At 41.2% G+C, this 24,680-nt stretch overlaps 1 protein-coding gene across 1 annotated transcript in view; it reads left to right on the top strand.

The window, feature by feature from the left end:
- mtx2 (metaxin 2) overlaps positions 1 to 24,680 on the top strand; it is a 61,337-nt gene that overhangs the window by 19,303 nt on the left and 17,354 nt on the right. The window contains exon 4 of the mRNA XM_078552038.1: positions 21,803 to 21,875. Within this exon, the coding sequence (XP_078408164.1) occupies positions 21,803 to 21,875 (73 nt within the window). The remainder of the gene's footprint in view (positions 1 to 21,802; positions 21,876 to 24,680) is intronic.

The raw sequence follows: 24,680 nt of genomic DNA, 5'->3' as shown, positions 1-24,680 counted from the left end.
TTTATTTGGAGACCATCTTTGGTCATTTTCACAGGTCAAATGAATTGTGGTTGCCTGGGAATAGAGAAACGTGCTAATTCCTCCTCATAAGAATAATAATTTTCCAGGGTATCTATTTTGTTTTCTAATTAATTTCAGAGTAATTGTGACAAAATCGGGGTTTTCATCCTGAGTCAAATTTGGAAAATTTCTAAATTTTATGTCATACCATTTTGAAATAACTCCGATTAAAGTAGAAGCAGTATTTTACCAGCAAATTTCAAAATGGAAATTGAAGCCCAGTTCGCTGCAAAATCCAAACCATGCTGTTTGACCTGCTCATTAGTCAAGATTCAGAGATGTAAATCAAATCATACTTAATAAATGTACATGAGTAAAGTCTAGATGAAGTAGGAATATCTGCTCATCAGGTTCTTCTAGAGTAAGCGCCATTCTGTCTTTGAGTTTGGTTAATTGATGGCACTTTATTCAGAAACCTTTGTACTGACATAATTGCTGAATGTTTTTCTCACATCTTAAGTTTATTTCGCTGTGTAGTGGAACTCCACGTTGCTTGCATTTGCTATTGGATCAGAAAGCCCACAAAAGATTGTTCGACCCAAAAAGATTGCAATAATATATTCAAAAGAGAATACTATAACTCCTTGTGATCTGATTCTATCTTTACTGCTTTCTAGTATTTGTACTTTGGCTATGTGCTGTATCATACAGTTTTTGTATATTTGAGTAAAGCTTTAGTTTTAATCTGAATGACTTCAAAATACAGTGTACAGCCTTTTGGAGAAAACAGGAAACCACAAAGGGTATCCTGGTCCATTATACTGTAATACAAAGGTAATTGTTATTCATGTGGCATGATATCGCACTCAATGTGTAGAATTATAGAATAATACAGCATAGAAGGAGGCCATTTGGCCCATTGTGTCAATGTTGACTCCTGAAAGAAGTATTAAATTAGTCCCAATCCCCAGTTCTTTCCAGACTGCCAACCCATTTTTTTTCCTTTTCAACTATTTGTCCAATTCCTTTTTGAAAGTTATCAATGAATCTACTTCCACCACCCTTTGAAGCAGTGCATTCCAGCTCAACAAGAACAACAACTTGTATTTATACATCATAATAAAACATCACTTATGCTTCACAGGTGTGTTATAAAACAAAATTTGACACCAAGCCTCAAAAGGAAATATTAGGGCTGTAGGGATTTGGACTATTTCCTGAACTCCAGGGTAAGAAAATTCTTCTGGAGGAACAGATATATTGGCAAGTAGGACAATCATTAATTTGGAATGCAAACTAACAAGGTTTATTGGACAATAAAGGTTGCTACTTAACATTTGATTAGTCGAGGCATGACATGATGCACAGGTTCAATGCGTGTCTAGAGGTGTCAGCTGTGGCTCAGTTCATAGCACCCTCGCCTTTGAATCAGAGGGTTGTGGGTTCATGTCCCACTCCAGGAAAACCAAGAAAACCAAGAACTGTGATTGTACTCGAACGAGTTGCAATCTGTGACTGTTGATAACTCGAAAGAGTTTCAATGCGTGTCTAGAGGTGTCAGCTGTGGCTCAGTTCATAGCACCCTCGCCTTTGAATCAGAGGGTTGTGGGTTCATGTCCCACTCCAGGAAAACCAAGAACTGTGATTGTACTCGAACGAGTTGCAATCTGTGACTGTTGATAACTCGAAAGAGTTTCAATGTGTGTCTAGAGGTGTCAGCTGTGGCTCAGTTCATAGCACCCTCGCCTTTGAATCAGAGGGTTGTGGGTTCATGTCCCACTCCCGGAAACCAAGAACTGTGATTGTACTCGAAAGAGTTGCAATCTGTGACTATTGATAACTCGAAAGAGTTTCAATGCGTGTCTATCTGCCTTTCTGACGGACCGGGGATTCCTGGGGTCTTATCTTCTTGGTTCCTTGAGCCTGGCCTCTTGACTCATGACGCCCTTTGAGATTTTAGTTCAGCCAAATTAACACTAACGTGCATACAAATCCCTATGCAGCTTTAAGATTTCAACTCCAGTGGATCCTTTTCAAACCCATAGCTTGCAGTCCAACTTAACTGCTGAAGCTACACACTTCACAGTTGTCTTCCGAGTGGTCTCTGCCCAGCTCCTGGCTCCTCTCTCTCTCTCTGCCTCTCTGGTGCTCTTTCTCTCTGGCGCTTTCTGGCTCTTGGACGCTCACTCTGGCTCTTGGTGCACTCACTCTGGTTCTTGTGCACTCGCTCGCTTTGTCTGTCTTGCACGCGCGCCCGCCCGGCCCATACGGGCCCACCCCGTCCCTCGCGTTCTCATACATTCTTATTTCACTTTTAAGTTGTCTCCTGACTTTTTGTAATCTGCTTGGTTCTCCTCTGAATTTTGAACCCAACATTTTATTATAAGCTTTCTTTTGCTCTTATATTTTAATCTCTATAACTTTAATACTCCAGGAAGCTGTAGCTTTAGATGCCCTTTTCCCCTCATGGGAATGTGTCTAGTCTATCCCTAAACCAGATCCTCCTTAAAGGTCTCCCATTGCTCATTTAACGATTCAGGCTTAAATTCATAGCAGATTTGGCCTGCTTATGGAAACTGTTTGATGTTAACAACAAGACAAAAGAGCAATGAGAAGAGCACCTAAGTGAAGTCTGGTTGCTTTCTAACAAGGAAGGATGAAAAGTTGGAAGATTTGCTTCATTAATGACCTTGCTTCCATCATAAGGCCAGAAGTGGGGATGTTGCTGATAGTTGAACAATGTTTAGTACCATTTGTGATGACTTGGATGCAGAAGCAGTCCATGTCCATATTGAGCAAGACTTGGACAGCATTCGGGCTTGAGCTGATAAATGGCAGGTAATATTCGTGCCCCACAAGTGCCAGGTAATGACCATCTCCAACAAGAAAAAATCTAACCATCTTCCCCTGACATCAACGGCATTACCATCGATGAATCCTCCACTATCAACATCCTGGAGGTTATCATTGACCAGAAACTGGACTGGACCAGCCATATAAATACTGTGGCTATAAGAGCAAGTCAGAGACTGGGGGCTGAATTTTGCCGTCGGCGAGCAGGGGGTGGGGCCCGCTCGCCGAAGCGTAAAATGACACATCCCACCCCATTTAAATCTTCAGGAAGGCGGGCCCGCAGCAAAATCAGCTGCGGGCCCACCGACCTGTCAATGGCCAATTGAAGCCATTGACAGGGTCATTAAAACAATTAAAGGACCTGCCCGCCCAACCTTAAGGTTGGCAGGCAGGCCAGGAGTCCCGGCGGGGAATAGAAAAAACATGAAACCTCATCCACCAGCGGGATGAGGTTTCATGTAGGGATTTAAAAAGTTTAATAAAGTGTTAGTGTAAATTATGAACATGTCCCATCTCTTGTGATATTGTCACATGAGGGGGACATGTTAAGGACTTTTTTGGTTTCTATTTTTAATGTTTTTAGAACTGTCAGCAATCTCCCTGAGGCAGCACTTAGCCTCAGGGAGATGTGCGCTTTTTCGTGCATATGCGCGAAAGAGCGCACTCTCGCTTTGGGAGAATTCCCCCACCCTCTGCCTGCACAGGAAGCGCTATGGTGGACGTCACGCTGGGCGGGCCTTAATTGGCCCGCCCACGTAAAATTGTGGCGGGGCCCGCTTCTCTGGCGGGGATCGGCTCCCTGCCCGCCGGAGATTGGGTCGGGCCCGGTAGGCAGGAAATTCTGCCCTGGGAGTTTTGCAGTGAGTAGCTCACCTTGTGACTCAGAGGCTGGGAATTCTGAGTAACTCACCTTCTGACTTCCCAAAACCACGTCAGGAGTGTGATGGAATACTCTGCACTTACCTGGGTGAATCGCAGCATCACTGAAGAAGCTCAGCACCATACAGGATAAAGCAACACGCTTGATTGGCACCCCATCCACCACCTTCAACATTCACTCCCTCCACCACTGATGCAAAGTGGTAGCAAAATCTACCATCTACAAGATGCACTGCAGCAACTCACCAAGGCTCCTTTGACAGCACCTTCCAATTCCACGACCTCTACCACCTAGAAGGATGAGGGCAGCAGATGCAAGTTACCCTTCAAGCCACTCACCATCCTGACTTGGAATGATATTGCAGTTCCTTCAATGTTGCTGGATCAAAATCCTGGAATTTCCTTCCTAACAGTGCTGTGGATATACCTGCACCACACGGATTGCAGAGGTTCAAGAAGGCAGCTTACCACCACCTTCATAAGGGCAATTAGGGATGGGCAGCAAGTGCGGGCCTAGCCCACATCCTATGAAAGAATAAAGAAGTATTATTTGACTGCTTTCACACACACATACCTAATGTCTAGCTTGTGAAAGGTATTACCTGAAACTGGGAGGAGGACTGCTGCCACTGAGTAAAGATCGAAAACGAGTGGAAAAAGTGGAAGGAGGCAATTAATTTCAAATGTAACTATTTTGCACTCAGTGCATGAGGAAAATCTTTGCTGAAGAATGAAAGATTTTCCTACGGTCCAATTGATGCCAGCATCAAGCACTCAAATTCAGGGATAATTTGTTTCAGATGATGATTTAGGTGAAGGGCTATACAGTGTAGCACGTTTTAAAATTGATTTTCAAATATTCCATTTAGTTGTTTCCTTCAGATGACCACTATTTGGTATCTCCTTTTATAATATAAAAATTTTAAACTTGGACCCTGTCATAACACGGAACTCGGTATAAAGCGGGTCTGTCTTGAACCCCAAAATTTTCATTTAAGTAGTGCAAAGGCAAAATTAGATCCATCATGCTCCAAAACAGAATATCACTATGTGCTGAAGTCTTGTTCCACAGTACTGAAGTATATTGACATTATGTTTTCTATTGTATCTACTGCAAAAAATATTGAACTATAGTAAAGTTTAACATTTTATGATCAGATTATCATAAACATTTAGAAGTCTAACTTTTCCTTTTTTGTAACATTATTTGTCAAACTAAGTTGCACAAATGTATGGAATATAAAGTAATGTACATATATTCGGTCCTCTGCAACCAAATTTCCAAAACAAAAGTTTATATAGAAATAATTTTGACACTTTAGTATGTAAGGGTCAATGGGTAAAAGTTCGATTTGAAAAGAACATTTAGTCAGAAGGAACGTAAACTTAGTGAAATATTTTCCTTTATAATGTACACAGATCAAAAGTTGCACATTCATTTAGATCAATGTTTGGATTTTTATCTGATCCTGCCACACAGAAAAATATTAGCAGACTAAAATGTTGATTAAAGTCCACCATCCTTACAGTTTTCTACTTTCAGTTGTAATCAAGTGGAATGCATCTCGGTACCATATGCTTTGACCTCTTTAAATAGGCAAGTTAATCACCAGTATAAAAGCAAAATGCTGCAGGTGCTGGAAATCTGAAACAAAAACAGAAAATGCTGAAAATACTCAGGTCAGGCAGCATCTGTGGAGAAAAACAGAGTTAATGTTTCTGATGAAAGGTCACAGGACCAAGAAAGAGATTCTGCTGAGGGAATATGAGCAGCTAGGAACTAAATTAAAAAGGTAATAATCTCTGGATTACAACCTGAGCCACGAGAAAATTGGCTTTGGGTAAATAAGATCAGAGAGTTGAATGTGTGGCTCAAAGATTGGTGTAGGAGAAATGGGTTTTGATCCATGGGACACTGGCATCAGGACTGAGAAAGTCGTTTGATGACATTCACCTGAACTGTGCTAGGACCGTAAACTGGCGAATCGTATAATAGGGCTGTAGAGAGTGCTTTAAAGCAAATAGTGGGGGGTTGGTTCACGTGATGGGAGATTTGGAAAGTGAAAGAACAAGGCAATAAGGTGCAGGGTAGAGAAGTGGGTAATGATAACCAGAGTATGTTGGGAAGAGATAGACCATACAAATGTGAGTGCAGCAGTAAATAAGGTGAGAGTAGGGAAAATGTAAAAAGACAGAATTAAAGGCTCTTTATCTGAATGTATGCAGCATTCATGATAAGATGGATACACTGATAGCACAAATAGAAGTAAATGAGTATGATGTAGCCATTAGAGACATGGTTGCAAAGTGACCTTGGGTAGGACTTGAAGATTTAAGGGTAATTGACATTCTGGAAGGACAGGAAGAAAGGAAAAGAAGGTGGAGTATCTCTGTTAATCAAGAATGAGATCAGTACAGTAGTGAGAAATTATCATGCTTTGGGGGATCAAAATATAGAATCAGTTTGGGTGTAGATAAGAAATAGCAAAGTGAAGAAGTCATTGGTGGAAGTGATTTATAGGCCCCCTGACAGTAGCTACACTATAGGGCAAAGTATAAATCAAGAAATAATGGGGGCTTATAAGAAAAGTACTGCAATAATCATGGGAGATTTTAATCTTCTTACAGATTGGACAAATCAAATTGGAAAACATAGCCTGTAGAATGAGTTCATAGAGTGTATTTGGGACAGTTTCTTAGAGCAGTACATCCTGAAACCCAATCTGGGAACAGGCTATTTTAGTCCTGGTAATGTTTAATGACGCAGGATTAATAAATGACCTCATAGTCATATAGTCTCCCTGTGGCAATGTCACTGGACTAGTAGTCCAGGGGTCCAGGCTAATGTTCTGGGCAAAAACAAAAAACTGCGGATGCTGGAAATCCAAAACAAAAACAGAATTACCTGGAAAAACTCAGCAGGTCTGGCAGCATCGGCGGAGAAGAACAAAGTTGACGTTTCGAGTCCTCATGTGAAGGGTCATGAGGACTCGAAACGTCAACTTTGTTCTTCTCCGCCGATGCTGCCAGACCTGCTGAGTTTTTCCAGGTAATTCTGTTTTTGTAATGTTCTGGGCACATGGATTCAAATCCCACCACAACAGCTGGTAGAACTAAAATTCAATTAATCAAAATAAAAATCAAGAATGAAAGCTATTCTCTGTAATGGTGACCATGAAACCATCGTATATTTTTATAAAAAAGCCCATCCGCTTAACTAATGCCCTTGGGGGGAAGAAAATCTGCTGTCCTTACCTGGTCTCGACTACATGTGACTCCAGATGCACAGCAATGTGGTTGACTTTTAACTTCCCTCAAAGGAATGAGCAACAAATGCATACATTGCCAGCAATGCCACAGTCCATGAAAGAATAAAAAAAATTAAAGGATCCTCTAGGTATGAGTATCATAACATGATAGAATTTCATATTCTGTTTGGTGAGATTTTTGGGTCTGAAACTGGTGTTTAACCCTGGTAATTGTCTTCATTTAAGTTTATGAAGTCAGAGTTGGCTGAAGTGGACTGGAAAAATAGGCTAAAAGGTGAGTCAGTAGAAAAACAGTGGCAGACATTTAAGGAGGTATTTCATAACTCAGAACAAAAATACATTCCATTAAGAAGGAAAGACTTTACAACAAGGATACACCATCAGTGGCTAAAAGATGTATAATGCTTTAATGATTTAGTGGTAGGCCAGAAGATTGGGATAATTTTAGAAATTAGCAAAACATGACTAAAAACTAATAGAGGAAGAAATTGGATTATGAGAAAACTAGCAAGAAAAATAAAAACAGATAGCAAAAGCCTTGAGAAGCATATGAAAAAAGAAAAAGAGTGACTAAATTCAGCATTGATCCCTTAGAGGGTGAGACTGGGGAATTAATGGGAAACAAGGAAATAGCAGAAGCTTTGAACAAATATTTTATATCTGTCTTCACAGTAGAATACACAGAAGGCATCTCAAGAATAATAGAAAAGCAGGGGGCAAAAGGGAGAGAGGAACTTAAAACAGTCATGATCACTAGAGATAAAGTACTTATAAAATTAATGGGACTAAAGGCTGACAAGTCCCCTAGATCTGATTGCGCACATCCCAGGGTCTTAAAGGAAGTGGCTGTAGAGATAGTGGATACGTTGGTTGTAATCTTCCAAAATTCCCTAGATTCTGGAAAGGTCCCAGCAGATTGGAAAACTGCAAATGAAACACCTCTGTTCATGAAAGGAGGGAAATAGAAAGCAGGAAACTATAGGCCAGTTAGTCTAACATCTGTCATTGGGAAAATGTTAGAATCCTTTATTAAGGAGGTAGTAACAGGACATTAAAAAAAAAAAATCAGAGTATAATCAGGCAGAGTCAACATGGTTTTGTGAAAGGGAAATCATGTTTGACAAAGTTATTAGAGTTCTTTTGAGAATGGTAACAAGCAGGGTGGAGAAAGGAGAATCAGCAGATGTGGTGTATTTGGATTACCAAAAGGCATTTGATAAGGTCCCACATAAAAGATTACTGCAGACGGTAAGAGCTCATGGTGTTGGGGGTGATATGCTAGCATGGATAGAGGATTGGCTAACCAACAGGAAAAAGATTTGGGATAAGTGGATCATTTTCACGTTGGCAGACTGCAACTAGTGCAGTGCCACAGGGGTCAGTGCTGGGGTCTCAAGTATTTACGATCTATATGACTGACTTGGATGAAGGGGCCAAATGTATTGTAGCCAAATTTCCTGACAATGCAAAGATAAGTAGGACAGCAAGTTGAGGAGGATACAAAGAGTCTGCAAAGGGATGTAGATAGGTTTGGTGAGTGGGCAAACATTTGACAGGGTATGATGTGGGAAAATGTGAGGTTCTCCACTTTGACAGGAGTAATAGAAAAGTAGACTATTATTTAAACAGAGAGAGACTGCAGAGTGCTGCAGTGCAGAGAGACCTGGATATACTTGTACATTAATCACAAGAAGTTAGTATGCAGGTGGTACAAATAATTAGGAAGGCAAATGAAATGTTGGCCTTTATTACAACGGGGATGGAGTATAAAAGTAAAGAAGTCTTGCTACAGCTGTACAGGGCATTGGTGAGATCACACTCGGAGTGCTGTGTACACTTTTGGTCTCCTTATTTAAGGAAGGTTCTACTTCCATTGGAAACAGTTCAGAGAAGGTTCACTAGGCTGATTCCTAGGATGAAGGGGTTGACTTATGAGGAAAGGTTGAGCAGATAGGTTCTATACTCATTGGAGTTTAGAGGAATGAGAGGTGATCTTATTGAAACATAAGATTCTAAGAGAGCTTGATAGGCTAGATGCTGTGATGATGTTTCCTTTCATGGGGTACCTAGAACAGGCTTGTCCAACGTATGGCCCCTGGGCCAGATGCAGCCTGTGAAGCTCCTCAATGCGGCCCCCGGAACCAGTTTTCAAAACATTGGTCAAGCAGGTAAGTTTGAATGGAAGATTCTGCGTGGAGCTGCTCCTCCAATCACATGCCGTTTCACTCCCACCTATCAGCAACAAATGTGCGATCTGTGATTGGAGGAGAATTGAATATCAGCAGTGGTGATCTCAGGGCCAAGGAGCCGCAGGCCAAGAAACGAGGAGCGGGGAACCGAAGACCAAGGATCAGGAACCTGACATACGGGGCCCGGGGAGTGGGACATGAGGCAGCTGGAGCAGGGCCCACTAGCATCTGAGTAAGTGAATTATTGGAGACTGAGTGTTTGAGGGTTGGGGCGGGGGCGGTAGAGAGAGGGTAACTGGGGTGGTGGTGCTGAGAGAGAGGTCAAGGGGGTGGTGGTGCTGAGAGAGAGGACGAGGGGGTGGTGGTGCTGAGAGAGAGGGCGAGGGGGTGGTGGTGCTGAGAGCGAGGGTGAGGGGGGTGGTGCTGAGAGAGAAGGGGAGGTTGTGCAGAGAGAGAGGGAGGGGTGGGGTTGTGCAGAGAGAGAGGGAGGGGTGGGGTTGTGCAGAGAGAGAGGGAGGGGTGGGGTTGTGCAGAGAGGGAGGGAGGGGTGGGGTTGTGCAGAGAGGGAGGGAGGGGTGGGGTTGTGCAGAGAGGGAGGGAGGGGTGGGGTTGTGCATAGAGGGAGGGAGGGGTGGGGTTGTGCAGAGAGGGAGGGAGGGGTGGGGTTGTGCAGAGAGGGAGGGAGGGGTGGGGTTGTGCAGAGAGGGAGGGAGGGGTGGGGTTGTGCAGAGAAGGAGGGAGGGGTGGGGTTGTGCAGAGAGGGAGGGAGGGGTGGGGTTGTGCAGAGAGGGAGGGAGGGGTGGGGTTGTGCAGAGAGGGAGGGAGGGGTGGGGTTGTGCAGAGAGGGAGGGAGGGGTGGGGTTGTGCAGAGAGGGAGGGAGGGGTGGGGTTGTGCAGAGAGGGAGGGAGGGGTGGGGTTGTGCAGAGAGGGAGGGAGGGGTGGGGTTGTGCAGAGAGGGAGGGAGGGGTGGGGTTGTGCAGAGAGGGAGGGAGGGGTGGGGTTGTGCAGAGAGAGATAGGGTGAGGCGGAGGTGGTGCTGACAGAGGGTGAGGCAGGGTGGTACTGAGAGAGGGTGAGGCGGGGGTGGTGCTGTGAGTGTGTGAGAGGGTCAGGGTGCTGCTGAGAGAGAGTGTGAGGTGGGGTGTGGGGGCAGAGGATGTGTGTATCCATAGGTCTGGGTTGCTCCCAGTATGAGGGTTCTCATTCACCCTCACCCCCACACATCATCATGCACTCGTATCCACTCATAGTGGGTGAGAGTGAGTGAGTGAGCACCCTGAGACTGGGTGTGAGACGGAGACACACACTTACCCTATTACATTCTAATACTCATCTTTATTTATTACTTATTGTTTTTTGGTTCAGCAAGTTTATTTTTATACCTCAGGTTTTTTTAAAATTCATGTTTAATGTTGTGTCAAACTTAATGGGCAGGATTTTATGTCCCGCGGTGGGTGCCCGCCTGACCTGATCGGGCATAAAATCACACATGATCTTTCTGTCGGCAGGGGCGCGTGAGGGTCGACAGCAGCCTGCTGACAATTAAGAGGCCTATTAAGGCCCTTAAGCAGGTAATTAATTTATATTTTGCGCTGCCCGTCCAACAGGCGGGTGAATCGGCCATGCGGCCTTTGGATTTTTTATGAAACCTCATCCATGGGCGGGATGAAGTTTCCAGAAGTAATTTTTAAAAAATACAAATCTTTGAACATCATTTTAAACATGTCCCTCTTCATGTGACTGAGTCACATGTGGGGACATGTTTCTCTTATTTTTAAAATGTTTATTTTTGTGTCCACAATTCTTCAGCTCCCTGAGGCAGATCTGCGCCCTCAGGGAGCTTTCAGCATGCGCTCTCCCATGCATGCGCAGACTTCTGCATCTGCACTCCTCCCACCCTCACCCCGGCAATGCTGAGCTCCTCAGCATGCGTTTCACACTGGCTGGCCATTAATTGGGGGCCCCATCGCAGGCAGTGGTCTGTTTCACGGCTGCTCCCAGGCCCGATTGCTGCGTCCGCTCAATGAAGGGAAAATCCTGCCCTATCTTTCCAAAATTTGCCCGTCAGCCCCTTGAGTGAGAAAAATTTTGAAATGTGGCCCCCAGGCAAAAAGGTTGGACAAGTCCGATCTAGAACTAGGGGGCACAGTTTAAAAAAATAAGGCATCTCCTATTTAAGGAGATGAGGAATTTCTTCTCTCAGATGGTTGTTAATGTTTGGAATTCTCTTCTCCAGCAAGCAGTGGAGGCTGGGTCATTGAATATACTCAAGGCTGAGTTAGACAGATTTTTGATTGGCAAGGGAGTCGAGGGTTATGGGAGGGGCAGCAGGAAAGCGGAGTTTAGGTCATAATCAGATCAGCCATGATCTTATTGAATGGCGGAGCAGGCGCAATGGATCAAATGGCCTATTCCTGCTCCCTGCTCCTTTCTCTTATGACCTTAAGACCTGCTGAGCATTTCCAGCGTTTTTTGTGTTTATTTAAGTTAATTCCTGACTTTCATTCAAAGGTTTTGCATAAAACTATTTTTCACCACTTTATTGGAACATAGGAAGCAAGTGCAGGGCATAGTTAAAGCACATCTATTTGCATGAATTCTTTAATTTCTCCATAATTGACCAAGAATAACCCTTATATAGTGCCTTTGAATGGAACTTGCCTATAGCATGTTCTTGAGTTGTGGAGTGTTATAGCAGGGTCCCAATGTATAATGATTTTGACGAGGATATTTGGACCCATTGTAATGTAAATTCAGCTGTGTATTTCTAATGCTGAATTCATCATTCTTCAGTCAATCCAATGATCGCAAGTTTAGGAACGTATAGCAACAGAGAAGATCATAATGGCCCATCAGATTGATCTCAAAGTCTGAAAATTATTGTACAGAAGTCCATTTGTCATTTCAGTTGACCGCTTTTTTTGCTGGACAAACATTTATCTTCACCTTGAATTCACATATACAATCAACCTCTATCTGCCATCTCCCAGGGCAGTCACTTCATATCTTCACTAACTCTGTAGAGCAATGAGATCAAAACTTCCTGATAACCATTACACTTTTGAGCTTTTTGAGTTTTGTTCCCTTGGGGAGTTTGTGACTGTATCATATATATTGACCTGGAATTGCAGGAGTTTTGATAGCAAACTGTCATAGACGGCACAGAAAGGGGCCACTTGGCCCATTGCACCCATGACAGCTCTCAGTAAGAGCAACTCAGCTAGTTCCACTCCTCTGCCTTTTTACTGTAGCCCTGCAATTTTTTCTCTTAAGGTAATTATCCAGTTCCCTTTCGAAAGCCACCGATTGAATCTGCCTCTACCGCACTCTCAGGCAGTGCACTCCAGATACTAGCCACTCACTGCTTAAAAAGTTTTTCCTCTTGTCACCTGTGGTTCTTTTGCTGTTATTATCCCTCTGAAACTAATTACGATTTCAAGATTTAGTGCAACCGCAGATTAACACGAAAATTCTGAGTTAGTATCTGTCCTTCACTGCTTCACCACAGGCTGTACAATGGACCAACTGTGACATTGTTCATTGAGTCTAAGCATACAGTTTTTCTAAATATTCCTTGCCTTTATCCTGTTTCACAAAGCTAACTAAATATGAGATTGAGATTGCACTGTCAAGGTTGGTTGTGGTTGTGCAGTTATGCAAGCAGAATTGCAAAATAAAGATGCAGAAAGGATGAAGAATAAACAACTGCACATGATTAACTTTACTATAAATTAATAGAGAAGACATGCACCGCATATATAAGATTTAAAGACAACAGAACAAAAAGCAACTTGGAAAGATGTAAAAGATAGGATTCTGCAAGATGTTTTGGTGATGTAGATGGTAATAGAAAATATATATGTAAATAGTACTTTTAGATTAAAAATGAACTGTTGGAAATAAGCTCATCTGAGAGTTCAACATTGTAAACATTGTTTTCCAATGGCTGGATGGATACAAAAAATTATAAGTTTTGCTTGACATCTCTCAAAAGACAAGGAGCACATCTCAATGTGACAATTCAGGCTTTCTCCCAATTTTCTTTATTCGTGTTCACAGCAGAATGCAGTTTCCATAGAGAAATCGATGTCCTTTATTGTCTCAAACTTACACCTTTATGCCATGAATGGGTGTAGTGTGTCGCAAGATTAACGATTATCTTTCACTAAGATATTTCATGTCAGAGGTTACACAGGCTGCCCAACAGGCACTCCTGTGCTTTCCGAAAGGAATAAAATACCATGCTGTCAGCCTGTGTCGTTTAGCCTGAAAATAATCAAATTTACTTTTAAAATATTTAAATGCACAGAAATAAACGGCATGCATCTGATAATTCAGAAGCAGAAATTTCACTTACATTGCTTAAACTGTTTCTGAAACAAAATAATAATGTCTGAAATCTTGGTCCGTTTAGAATCTTCCAACTGAGCTTTTGAAAATCATAATATGAGTGGAGTTCCATCTTACCTATTCAATGTAGAAACAATTGTTTAAAGCAAGGGAAAGGTTGGCATCACTTATACTTCAATTGGGAGGCATTTGCTATACCAAATTAAAGCACTTTCACATTCGACATGCATAGGCACCTTTAATTAAGTTTAACTTGCAGGCATATAGAATGTGAACTGCACATTTCCAGCACATGATTGAGGTTATCATCTAATTCCTGATTTATATATCAAATAATTTGGTCCTCCAATCCACATTTAGCAACCATTTTTTTCTTTGGCTGCAAGAAACACTTGCTTACAATATTAATGTTTCAAAACCAGAATTGGATTTCTAATAAGACAACCATGAGACATGGCATTGCTGCGAACTTGTTTGGCATAAATAAACAACACCAATAATACCACAAAGTCTTTCCATATGAGGTGTGAAGCTCTTTTTGATGAGGTACTCAAACTCCCTGCTTAGCTATGCTGTGTGACATTGTGGGTGACTTACCACTCTGCCCATTGTGCTCAAGGTTAGTGTATCAAGTCCTTGCCTTGAGACTATTTGGCCTCAAATATTTTTTAGGTTGATGAAGCCTCTGACCCAGCACATTGCAGACAGCATCCTCCACCACTAACAGCTCTGATTTTGCATATGGTTAGCTCTGTTTTCCAGTTTGAACATTCTCCTAGTTCATTGAGCTGGTTGCAGATTTCTCATTATTTAAGTTATTTCTGAATAACCTAAAATGGTACACTGCTGAAATTCCTAATTTTTCACAGTCCAAGTTGAATACATTTGTCCATAAGTTGGCACCAAAATTTGCACAAGTAGAAAAAACAGAGAACGGAGAGGCCTGAAAGGCCGGAAGGGCAACTTATTGCAACATTGAGGACTATAGGGTTAGCATAGGAGGGCATGTCAAGGACAAGTTGAGTAGATTGGGGAATGGTTTCTTCAGAACCATTCAACTTTGTGCATTTATGTTGTGATATTTACATTTTGGGGGTAAATATTGGAGTGGAGTTGCAAAAGTTTCTTCAGAGAGGTGCTTAAACTGTTAAGTGTGTTTTTTGATTGGTTAGCCTATCAGAAAGCTTTTCCCCCCACAGACATGGCCCACATTTCCTCCATGCCTCATGCACATTTTATTGCTTGATGGAGGCTGTATAAAGCAGATATAAGATTTTTGTTTATGGCATGCCTGAATGTTTACTAAAGGACTGTTCTGAATAAGGGAGAGGTGGAAGCAGGAATAACTGTTGCATAGGGAAGGAGGAAGGGCAGTAAAGTATCAGGGAGTGAGGTCCAGTATTCTAAAATTAAAGCCATTAGACCTTGAGAGAAGAAGGAGTTGCAATGATTTTCTCCCCGGCAACTGTTAACTTTAAAACAGACTCCAGTAACTCACCAGAACAGTAAAGAAAAATATTTATTTAGTCCAGTTGCACAGCTAGTTGTGCATAATCTCCATTACACATGATAGTTCGAATGCTCCAATGGCCCCCTCTTACCCCACAAGCAGAACCTTAGTTAGTAGGTTAGATACAGTCTGTTAAGAAAAAGTACATTTATACAGCTATTTATCATGTTCCTGAGAAATGTCTTAAAGCAATTCACCTAATATGAAGTGCTGTGAATGCAGACTATTTTATGTAGGTAGATGTAACAGATTTTACACAGTCCAATTTTCTATAACCAGATAAATAAAGTCAGCTGTTTTAGGATTTTTTTTTATTAATTTGAGAACTTTTTTGCTTGTCTAGTGGAAAACTGCACTTCTTTATAGCTAGAGTTATTTTTGAGTGACATCAAAACTTGGCACATTTCCTGTTTGTACAATATTGGACTTAATGGAAAGTATCAGCCTAGAGCTGAAACTGTTAACCATCAGAGTGACCTGTGGAGTAAGTAAATTATGGGAGTTTACAACTGAGCTGAACCTCTCCTTTCAGGCAAGGCCTAGGTGCACAGTGCAGCAGTACTGAAGCTCTAGGCTTCAGATGGAAGCATTTCTAACGTACATAACCAACTTAAGAAAAATGGAAATTTGTAGAGAAGTAAGATGGCTGCTTGGACCATACGAAGGACATTTTTTCTGGTGTTGGTTGATGGATTTTGGTGGTTAATTCATTTATGGTAGCTTTTAAAAAATGTGTTTTACTTGCTTTCTGTGGATTATGTGTTCTTGATTTGGTATTTTCATACCTGTCTTATATTTGAGCCAATCACATGGTTAGCCAGTGTGAATAGAGTGTTGGTCATTTTTTGTGCTGCCACTAAAGTGACCAACACATTCAGTGTGTGAGAAGGATTATATACAAGGCTTTTAATTATATAGTCGAATGATAGAATATGAGGCATACTTGTGAATTCTGTATTGGCTATTTTAGGAAACATTACAAAACTTTAACCTGTGCTAACTGAAAAAAATACAATTTTACTTTATTCAAAACGTTCCCATATCACTTTTTAAAAGAAGAAATAGTGTAGATCATTATATGTCTAGGAAAAAAAATCACTAACATGTTAAATAGAACATACATGTATCCCAGTTAGATAAATTTGTATGCAATTTAATCATATAAAAGGAACTAAAACTTTTGAAATGATGCATACTATTAAATAATTCACTTTATGGTTCAATGAGTTGATGGAAATATTTACAGATACAAGTTCACAAGTGTTTCTAGGAGGAGGCTGCGGCATAGTGGTATTGTCACTCGACTGGTCACCCAGAGGCTAATGCTCTGGGGACCCGGGTTAGAATCCCACTCATAGATGGTGGAATTTGAATTCATAATGGAACTAAAAGTCTAATGATGACCACGAAACCATTGTTGATTGTCATAAAAACCCATATGGTTTACTAATGTCCCTTTAGGGAAGGAAATCTGCTGTCCTCACCTGGTCTCACCCACATACCACAATAATGTGGTTACTTCTTAAATGCTGTCAGCGGTATCAAACTACTTAAAAAGTAAATAAAAAGGAATGAAACCGGACGGGACCACATCCATCTGGGCACCGGAAATGACGACGGCAAACCCTGTCAAAGTCCTTCTTATTATAGATTTAGAACAGACCTAGCAATCGAGACTGGGCATCCATGAGGCGCTGTGGACAGCAGCAGCAGAATTGTACTCAACCACATTCGCAACAATCTTCAGCCAGAAGTGCCAAGTGGATGATCCATCTCAGCCTCCTCCGGAGCTCCCCAGCATCATAGATGCCAGTCTTCAGCCAATTCGATTCGCTCCACATGATATCAAGAAATGTCTGAAGGCACTGGATGCTGCAAAGGCTATGGGCCCTGACAATATTCTGGCAGTAGTACTGAAGACTTATATTCCAGAACTTGCTGCACCCCTAGCCAAGCTGTTCCAGTACAGTTACAACACTGGCATCTACCCAGCAATGTGGAAAATTGCCCAGGTATATCCTATACACAAAAAAGCAGGACAGATCCAACCCAGCCAACTACCACCCCAGCAGTCCACTCTCGATCATCAATAAAGTGATGGAAGGGGTTATTGACAGTGCTACTAAGTGGCACTTGCTTAGCAATAACCTGCTCACTGACACTCAGTTTGTGTTCTGCCGGAGTCACTCAGCTTCTGACCTCATTACAGCCTTGGTTCAAATATGGACAAAAGAGCTGAGCTCCAAAGGTGAGGTGAGGTGAGAGTGACTGCCCTTGATATCAAGACCATATTTGATAGAGTGTGGCATCAAGAAGCCCTAGCAAAACTGAAGTTAATGGAAACTCTGCTGGTTGGAGTCATACTTAGCACAAAGGAAGATGGTTGTGGTTGTTGGAGGTCAATCATCTCACTTCCAGGACATCACTGCAGGAGTTCCTCAGGGTAGTGTCCTAGGTCCAATCATCTGTTTCATCAATGACCTTCCTTCCATCATAAGGTCAGAAGTGGGGATGTTCGCTGATAATTGCACAATGTTCCGCACCATTCACGACTCCTCAGATACTGAGATAAAAGCAAAAAACTGCGGATGCTGGAAATCCGAAACAAAAACAAAAATATCTGGAAAAACTCAGCAGGTCTGACAGCATCTGCGGAGAGGAATACAGTTAACGTTTCGAGTCTGTATGACTCTTCAGTTCTGGTGAAGAGTCATATGGACTCGAAACGTTAACTGTATTCCTCTCCGCAGATGCTGTCAGACCTACTGAGTTTTTACAGGTATTTTTGTTTTTGTTCCTCAGATACTGAAGTAGTCCATGTCCAAATGCAGCAAGACCTGGACAATATCCAGGCTTGGACTGACAAGTGGCAAGTAACTTTCACGCAAGTGGCAGGCAATAACCACCTCCAACAAGAGAGAATCTAACCATCGCCCATGACATTCGATGGCATTACCATTGCTGAATCCCCCACTATCAACATCCTGGGGGTTATCATCGACCAGAAACTGAACTGGACTAGCCATATAAATACTGTGACTAAAAGAGCAGGTCAGAGGCTGGGAATTCTGAGTAACTCACCTTCTGACTTCCCAAAGTCTGTCCACCATCTACAAGGCACAAGTCAGGAGTGTGATGGAATACTCTCTACATGTCTGGATGATCGCAATTCCAACAACACTCAAGAAGCTTGACACCATCTAAGACAAAGCAGCCCACTTGATTGCCACCACTTCCGCAAGCATTCACCCCCTCCACCACTGACACACAGTAGCAGCAGTGCGTAGCATCTACAAGATGCACTGCAGTAACTCAGCAAGACTTATTCGACAGCACCTTCCAGCATGACAGCTACCACTTAGAAGGACAAGGGCAGAGGGTACATGGGAACGCCACCACCTGTAAGCTCCCTTCCAAGCCACTCACCATCCTGACTTGGAAATATTTCATCATTCCTTCACTGTTGCTGGGTCAAAATCCTGGAACTCCCTCTCTAACAGCACTGTGGGTGTACCTACATCACTGGGGCTGCAGCGGTTCAAGAAGGCAGCTCACCTCCGCTTTCTTGAGGGCAATTGGGGATGGGCAATAAATGCTGGCCTAGCCAGTGATGCCCTCATCCTGTAGATAAATTTTTATAAAGCAATAGCAAACCACATACATTTACTTCTAATATTTTATACTTCCTACTAGTAATATACCTTGAGCATAATATTTGTATTTATTCTTTCTGACCAGCACTAGTGACTTCCTTTTTTTCATTATTTTGATTTTGGTATATAGTTTTCCACTTTACAACTCCTCCGGTCCCACAGGTAAACATGCTGTCCTTGGCCAAGTCCTCTTCAGCTGCTTCATTAACGACCCTCCCATCATTGTGTCAGGAGTGGGGTTGTTCACTGATTATTCCATATTTTGCAGCTCCATTCCTAATGCATCTGAAAATGAAGCAGCCCATTCCAGCCTATTTTTAAAAATGGAAAACCCGAATTCAGCCCACTGCAAATACTCTTGCTTCTGGTTTGATTCGGGAAGTTGGGGAGGAAGTGAACAAATAACCTCTACTTGAGAGGCAGGACAGTTATTTTAATACTGGTACTTTAAAGAAGCTGCATGACTCAGATTTTAGCAGCCATTTGGATTTAATGGGCATTCTCTAGGTTTGGGAAATTGGCAGCTAAAGGTAGCAAAAACTGCCGATCCATCAGGTACTTGCTTTTCCAGCGTTGCTTGTTGGCCAGTAAGAGTAGGAGTGCTTACCTTGTGGGCCCTCCCAAGTTAACCTGTTGTGACCCCTGCTCTTGCTCCCCACCTTCGAATTCCCTTTATTCCCCCTCTCTATCCTCAGCCTTGCGACTATAATTTGGTCGCTATAAATAACAAAAGACCTGTCATGTCCTCTTAATCTTTAACAGAAAAATAACCACTCTGGTAGACCATGTGACTTATGCTATACTCTATGAATTAGATCTATTATATGTAAGAAAAAAATAGGCAGCAAGAAATTGGAATAGGTAATTTTACTAACTAGCAACATAATTTTTGCTTCACTAACTCTCCTAATCACATTGAACCTGGACCAGTACTCGCAACTCAAACTTATGAGGTTGGGTTTACCCCACAGAGTCGTCATGTGTTCACTTATTTGTTAATAGAACAGGAAGAACTGGTGAGCTGGCCAAAGGGTGCAGAATAATTTATCTGTCTGGGCATAGAGTTGGTAATCAAAAGTAAAAGATATAATGGCTTCTGTCTAGCTGACCCCCAGTGGGCCAGTGATTGGCTCTGTCTCTATAAGTAGATTGTGAAACAGATTAATCCCACTAGAAATCTCAGTGTATGCTTTTGACAAATTATCTGGTAATTTAAAAAATGAAGCATGTACAGCAGTATAACAATAGCAATAAGGGTAGTGTGTCCCACATACTCTAGGTGAAGGTGCCAATAAAGAAGGGAGCGTAAGTTCATGTTTGCAGGGTTTGTTGATGATTTTGCTGATCTGCATCCTGTACATGGTCTATTACAAATGTCACATAACCACATTTCTGGACAATTCTCCTGTTAATCCCTCTGACTTTGCTAACCCTTCCCTCCCCTCCCAAAATCTTGTCTCCATGCTGGCATGGTGTTGGCAGCTCAAAGCCATTCATTCCTTCTCTCACTTAAACATGCCATTGGCATCTGCCAGGGTCAGGATTTCCCAAGTGTCAACAACCATGTTGCACTGCATTATGTGAACCTTCAGTGTATCTTTGTAACACCTTTTGTTGTCTGTCCTGCTTTCCTTTGCTATCCATCAGTTCCCCATAAAGCACCTGCTTCAGTAACTGTACATTGTTCAGCTCTGGGGATCTGAGCATTGCTTATCACGCCCTCAGTGCTGATGCTATTGCATATTCCAGTACTTTGTTGTTAATGATTATGTCCTGCTAGCTTATACAAAGAGAAGATGAGAAACCAAACAAATGTCCCACTTATCACAGTAAGTAAAGTTGCACAGCCTACTTCTTTGATTTTACTTGCTGACATGTGAACAAATGCTGTTAAAGAAATATGAAGGAGTTTCAAGTGCTGCAGTGTAGAAGCAAAAAAATCTACTTTCTACCCTTTAGAGACAGCAAATTGACGATGCATTTATCTTATTTAAAATACAAATATCCTGAGAATTCCATGTCAGCAGTTTAGCACAAGACCCCATTCTCAGTATGCCACTCCGGGCCAGTGCAGTCTGCTGGCTGGCTGGCAGCACAAATACGCCACAGCTCAAGCAGTGCTCCTTATAGCAGCAGCAGCAAGCAACCCGGTGACACAATTGTAAAGTTTACCTCAGGGTAGTTACCTTGAATGCAGTTTGTTTTCATATAGAGCACAGAATGGTTGGTGGAAAATTTGAAACATGGCTGAAGGTTAGCAACATTGCACACTGAGGCAAAGTGCCAGCAAATTGTTTGTCTCTAACATTATGCTTCTGTAAGTCTTTGGGGAAGCACTCACCACATGTGTGCCAAGCAAAATAATGAAAAATTTGCTATGTGTCAAACCTTCATATTTCTGTTACTTCAGTCAGATTTTCCTTTTTCTAGCTTGAACTAGTTTAGAATTGCATTTGGAAGAATTAATGAAGAGAAAATGAGGTAGCACTTGAATACCAACACTTGTGTATGGTCCCTTATATTTTTAATAGAAAATATTATTAGCACCTTTTCTATGATTGTGAAACTGAGTAAACACAAAGCATCATTTAGAGTGATAACCTAATGTTAATGTAACCTGCCCTTTATATTGTATTATAAAAATGTCAAAGAAAATCCACCAAGCCCCTTCCCCTCGATCTACTAGCTGAAAAGATTTTTTTTTGAAATCATAGAATGGTTACAGCACAGGAGGCCATTCGGCTCATCATGTCTATGCCAATAGTTCCGTTATTTTGACTAATTAGTTCATTTAATTAAAAAAATATATTATTTATGGTTTATATCTTTAGATTTAAGACATTAATATCAAGTTTGCATGTTTAACGCAAATCTCATGAATTAAGTATTTTCAAGACTTGTAAATATGTCTATATGGCAGGGAAGGGGAAAATACCTATCTAGATATTTTAGATAATTTTTCAGTTGGATGAGCTCCACCTCTGCTGGCCAAAGATATGCTTACTCTCTCATTTGTCTATATTGCAGTGTGATCATAAGTTGGTATAATCAATATTTTTGAAATGTTAATTTCATGACAAAATGTTGCTATATTTCAGGCATTTCTGCGGATGTGCAATCTGCCAGTCCAGGTGGTTTGTAGGGCAAATGCAGAGTACATGTCCCCATCTGGTAAGTCTGGAGCTGACTTAAATTCCTGGAGGGGTTGTTTTATGTGATGCCATGGCAACATATCTAATCCTGTAGCCTATAAACAACATAGTACTGGTCATGAGCTATTTTTTTTCATACGTTTTTACGTTGCCCCTGTCTTCATTCTCAGCCTTGCTTATTTGAGGAATAAATGACTAAAGGTTGCTGTTGTTTATGAATTTTCATTGAGAGATGTGTAAATTAGGATCATCTGTGATGATATGACCTTGTTAGCAAAGTAGCACATTACATAGATTATTCCACTGTGAATGATTTTTCAAACAAATAACTATAAATGCTATGTATACCTACCAACATTTTTTATTAAATAAATTAGTATATATCTATTACAGCAAAGTTCACTTCTGGCCATTATCTATATTGTCCTAAGTAAAGAAAAAGGAAATTAAATGGTGGATAGACTCAAAATTCTTAAGACTGACATTTGGATCTTAGCAGTGTCTATGTGATGCTCTTGGCCTTTATTGGGGTTTCCTTTGTGCCTGAACACATATGAATAAAAGCTCAGAGATCACTATGTTCAAAGAGACCTGCAATTCTTTTGTGATACACTTATCGTATGGATGCAGATGAGGCTTTTGTTCATACGTTTTACCTCATCTATTACCCTAAGGCTGCCTGTGAAGGCAATGAAGAATGAATCTATTCAAAAGAAGCACGACAGAGCCTGCTGTTAGTGTGAACTGTATATGAACTGGCCTTAACAGCAGGTTTTGTGCATTTGAGTAAAACACTATTCCTTATCTTTTTCTCTTCAATATGAAACAAAACATAATTTGCCTATGTTTGTGCAAAAGCTTGACTATTTCTATTAAGTTTGATTAAAGTAAAACGCTGAAAATTTTACTAAATATTTACTGCTGAGAGCTATCAAAAGAGAAGTATTTTACTACAGCGCACCTATAATTCCATAGTATCAGGTGTTGGGAAAAGGAAGAGAAATTTGGAGGATGCAGTCACCCAACCATACCTCCTAGCAGTTGATTATTGAAAAGCATTGGCTAGAGACCTAAGAGCAAATCAGCTGCTCTACTGCTTCAACAGGGAAATGCTACATTGTGCAAGGGGCCCTAAAAGGGTGATTGAGAACTTTAGGCTAATTCTTTGAAAATTACTTTGGGCAATGTGTCGGTTACTATTGAATATTTTAATTTTTAAATCTATTTTGACTACTGCACATGTTTACATTTTAAGCCACAATTATTTATATGACAGTACAAGTTAACTTGAGTACTCATGTCAGTGGCTTTGGATATAAACTATAGAATTAATTTGAATATAAATTTCATAAATGCTCTAAGAAACAGTGGCATTGTTATGGTAGTATGCTGTTTCATAACTCATCAGGGCCCCAACAATAGATTCTAATCCCAACTGGCTATCTCTGAAGAATTTCTTTTGCTGCCCTCTCCCTTGACATGAAAGTAGAATGTGAAGACAAGGTGATCTGCAGTCACATGTTTTGATAACTAGTTCAAGAGCATTGTTGACAGAAGCCTTGAATAGCCTAACTACCTGTCTTCACAGTTGGGAAATGGAATCTTCTACAGAAAGATACTAAAGAAGTAGAATTGGTACAGATGACTCCCCCAGTTGCTTATAGGTTGTGCATTGCTTTGTGTACTTCATAGTACCCAGGAAGTCATAGTAACCAGGAAGATCCCAGGTTCTATTTGTGTTGTGTTAGCTTATCTCAGCTTGGTACAATGAAATAGTACAGTTGGCAACAATACAAGGCATAATAATGCAATTGGCAGGGTTAAGGAGGGGCCTGACCTGCTGTGTGTTTCCAGAATTTTTTGTAATTATTTCAGATTTCCAACATCCAAAGTATTTTGTTTCTGTATTAATACTTAAACTCAGTTTTGAATTGTCTATTAGTTACTCTTTTGTTAACTTAATATGCAGTGCAGCTGAGTCATGGCTTGCAGGTTATGGATGCTGTTGGATAATTCAAGGATTAGCTCATCCACTTGTCAATGTATTTCATCCATCAGGGGCTCCACTATTCTGCTTTCGGGCGTTTATCCGCCTGAAGCTGTTGGCACTTTCTGGAGGTTGCCAGGTTACTTAACTGTTACCCAGCACTCTGATGAGTCCCAGGTAGTACCATCTATTGTCGCTATGATAGCAGGCTTTAACACCTAACCCAACACAAGTTTTTTCATAGGCTCATCATTTCCTCTTGACTTTTATATTCTACATGTTTTGCACTAAAACATTTTTTTTTAAAAATTCCACAAAACCTAGAATCCCATTAGCTTGTTTTTACAGCGTTATCATCCTGAGGTTCTGCCTTTAATGGCCATTGAACCTATACCCACAAATTTCTCTGCTGTTTGACAGTATAGAGCTTAACGCATCACCTCACACTCACTGACATTAAATTCCGCTTGCCATTTTTTTGAGCTTGTTTCTTAATTGTGTCATTATCCTTTTGGTCTTCTAAAGAATTGTCTATACCTTATATTATGGTACCATTGCAAATTTTAACTGCAATCTTTCTAAGCCTATGTCCAAATCATTGATGCTTACAATAAACAGAAATGAGCTGGTAAACTTGGGACACCTCTACCCACTTTCAACCACTTTTAATAACTGCTTTAATAACTCTCTTCTAATTTCTAAACAGTTTTAATTCAGTTTACTATCCTTGCCTAATTCCATACACCTTGATCTTCTCTGGTAATCTCCTCTGTAGCACCTTGTCAAAAGTTTTCTTGAAGTCCATGTGCACAACATCCACTATATTTCCCCTACCTT

The sequence above is a fragment of the Cetorhinus maximus genome, chromosome 11, assembly GCF_964194155.1.
Source record: "Cetorhinus maximus chromosome 11, sCetMax3.hap1.1, whole genome shotgun sequence".
Classification (NCBI taxonomy): domain Eukaryota; kingdom Metazoa; phylum Chordata; class Chondrichthyes; order Lamniformes; family Cetorhinidae; genus Cetorhinus; species Cetorhinus maximus.
Note: the sequence above shows the minus strand (reverse complement) of the source record. Positions and strands in the feature narration are given on the sequence as shown.